The sequence below is a fragment of the Microtus ochrogaster genome, chromosome 1 (genome assembly GCF_000317375.1).
Source record: "Microtus ochrogaster isolate Prairie Vole_2 chromosome 1, MicOch1.0, whole genome shotgun sequence".
In the NCBI taxonomy this organism is placed as follows: domain Eukaryota; kingdom Metazoa; phylum Chordata; class Mammalia; order Rodentia; family Cricetidae; genus Microtus; species Microtus ochrogaster.
In genome coordinates, this window is record NC_022009.1 from 58,577,410 (window position 1) to 58,580,614 (window position 3,205).

General features: G+C 41.2%; 1 protein-coding gene across 1 annotated transcript in view; it reads left to right on the forward strand.

Moving 5' to 3' along the window:
- Snx6 (sorting nexin 6) overlaps nucleotides 1-3,205 on the forward strand; it is a 43,873-nt gene that overhangs the window by 25,251 nt on the left and 15,417 nt on the right. Inside the window, exon 7 of the mRNA XM_005343732.2 lies at nucleotides 2,142-2,237. Within this exon, the coding sequence (XP_005343789.1) occupies nucleotides 2,142-2,237 (96 nt within the window). The remainder of the gene's footprint in view (nucleotides 1-2,141; nucleotides 2,238-3,205) is intronic.

The window sequence follows — 3,205 nt, forward strand, 5'->3', positions numbered from 1 at the left end:
ATTGAAGGGCATCTAGGTTGTTTCCAGGTTCTGGCTATTACAAACAATGCTGCTATGAACATAGTTGAGCATATACTTTTGTTGTATGATAGGGCCTGTCTTGGGTATATTCCCAAGAGTGGCATTGCTGGGTCCAGGGGTAGGTTGATCTCGAATTTCCTGAGGAACCGCCACACTGCTTTCCAGAGTGGTTGCACAAGAGTTTTATTTTATTTTGACCTTTTGAAGTAGGGTCACTTCTCCCTAGGATTGCAGAACCCTGCTGCCTTGTGTTCCCAGGGTTGGGATTATAGGCTTGTGAGATCGTGGTACCGATAGCACCTGTATTGACCATGCAGTGTGCCTTCATGGTGGTCATGAGAGACTGTAAAGACAGAGTTTATACAACTCTTCGGTTTGTTCCAGACAGGGTCTCCTAAAGTTACCCTAGCTATCCTGGAACTTGCTCTGTAGAGCAGACAAATCTTCCTACCTCTGCCTCCCAGAGTGCTGACATTAGGTGTATGCCTGACTGTAGTTCAGTTTTTTCCTTTTTTGAGATAGCCTTACCATGTAGACTGTCTGTCTACAGCCCTGACTGTTCTAGAACTCATTATATAGACCAAGATGGCCTTGAACTCACAGGAGATCTGGCCAGTGCTAGGATTAAAGGTACCTGCTATTACACCTGTCTGAGTTCTGGGGTAGGATATAACCAAGAGCAGCAGCAATAGACTGTATGCTTTGGGAACCTCTTGGACAGCCCTGGCCAACAACTCAAAAGAGGGTTTCTCAATAAATAAATAAATAAATATAAAAAGGGTTTCTCGTGTTTGATATTGGGAATTTTGTTAGTTTCCTCCTGGTAATCATTCATGCTATTCCAAGTTATCTTTTATTTCCCTTGTACATTTAAGTTGCTGACCTGCAACACAAGACTAAAGATCCTGTTCAAAGTAAGGGGGAGTAAGAAATTTGCCTAATGTATTTTAGAACTATTACAGAATCATGATAATGTGTTGTACTTAGTCCTACATTTCTTCGGTTTGAAGGAATTAAACTTACATATTTTTATTATGGACTAAAGTTTTACTTACTTATTTTTTTGGGTTATTTATTTTCGGTGGGGATCTTATTGTTGCTGTTTTGAGATAGGGTTTCTCTGTGTAGTCGTGGCTGTCCTGCTGCCTCTGCCTCCTGAGTGCTGGGATATGTGCAGAGGTATGCACCACCATGCCCAGCTCTGAATTAAATATTTAGTTGCCACTTTAGTATATAACAATGTCTGTCAGGAAGGTGAGAGAGCTGTTTGCGACTGGATTATCAGATGGTAAAGTTAAGTTGGCCTTTTCCGTCTGAGTCCTGGAGAGTGACACTTGAACATTTGAGTTCTACCAATTTCCTCTTTTATTTACTTTAAAATTTAAAAGAAAGCCGGGCGGTGGTAGCGCACGCCTTTAATCCCAGCACTTGGGAGGCAGAGGCAGGCGGATCTCTGTGAGTTCGAGACCAGCCTGGTCTACAGAGCTAGTTCCAGGACAGGCTCCAAAGCCACAGAGAAATCCTGTCTCGAGAATCCAAAAAAAAAAAAAAAATTTTTTAAAGAAAAAGCAGTCTTGTGTAATCCAGGCTGCACTCAAACTTGCTGTGCAGCTAAGTGACCAGCTATGTGCCCCCATGGTTGACATTCCTACAGATACACACAGAGATTGCTACTTTTCCTGGCGTGGTAGTGCATGCCTTAATGCTAGCACTCAGGCAGCGCTCTGTGTCTCTGAGTTTAATGTCAGCCTGGTCTACAGAGTAAGTTCCCAAACAGCCAAGGCTACCCAGAGAAACCCTGTCTCAAGAAAACCCAAAGGGTTTAGAAATTGACATCCTTTAAGATTTCTATTTAAGCCGGGCGGTGGTGGCGCACGCCTTTAATCTCAGCACTCGGGAGGCAGAGGCAGGTGGATCTCTGTAAATTTGAGGCCAGCCTGGGCTACAAGAGCTAGTTCTAGGACAGGCTCCAAAGCTACAGAGAAACCCTGTCTCGAAAAAAGAAAAAAACAACAACAAAAAACTTATCTTATTTAAATGTCTAAGAATAAAAGAGGTGTTGCTGTTTGAAGCTTCCAGAAAGGCTAACTTCAATTCTCCCTCTTTTTTCTTTTTTCCAGTTAAGTGTTCGAGGAAAAAATAAAAAAGAAAAGCTTGAGGATTTCTTTAAAAACATGGTTAAATCAGCGGATGGAGTCATTGTTTCAGGAGTAAAGGTGAAATTTATCAGCACTAGTTGGAAGTACATACTTTTGTTTTTGTTTTACTGTGTGGCCCTGGTTGGCGCAGAACTCACAGAGAGGCACCCGCCTGTGCTTCTCAAATTCTAGGACTAAAGATGTGTGCTCCACACCTGGCTGCCCGGTGTGTTTTACAGCCAGTCAGACTGTGAAACAGCTGGGCAGAGGAGAGGGCTGAGGGGCAGTGTCTGTAGGGTGGCCTTCAACTGCGGGTGGGCTGCCTCTGAGCGCTTGCTCTTGCTTGTAAATGTTGGGGCAGATCTCGGGATTGACTTTAGTCAGATCTCAGCTGAGGTTTTGGTAGTGTCTACAGGTAAAGACATGATCTTGGGTAAAACTGTTTTTCCATCTTCAAAATTAAGTAATATCACTTGGTTCACGGAATTGTAGGAAAGATGGAATATGAAAATATTTTAATAGATACAAAGTAGTAACTTTTTTTCCTTGATTTATTTTAAATGGTATGAGAATTTACTTTACCTTTTTTCAGTAAACTTTATAATATCAGCAAATATTAAGAAAGGCGAGTAACTAGTGCTCCTATTTCATTGTTACTGCCTGCTCTCACACCTGCAGGAAGGCTTGTGTGCACTGTCTGACTTAGACTCTGAGCTGTTGACAGTCCAGGAGCCATGTGCTCTCCAGTGACAACTCAGTCTTCCTCTCCCATAGTTAACGCTTTCTTACTAGTAAATGTAAGCCACTGTTAGTTCTGATTTTCATCATCGACGGACATTTTTAGCATGTGTAATTTTGATTACAGTCTGCATTAGATATATGTGTTCCTAATTTTTATGGTTAAAAAAACAAACACAATTTGGATGATGGTTAAATACACTTTTTTAGTGCAGATTCTGCTGCTCAGAATCCATGCTGTAAATTCTAAATTATGTCAGTAATACTTTCTTTTTTTTTTTTTTTTTTTTTTTTTTTTTTTTTTTTTT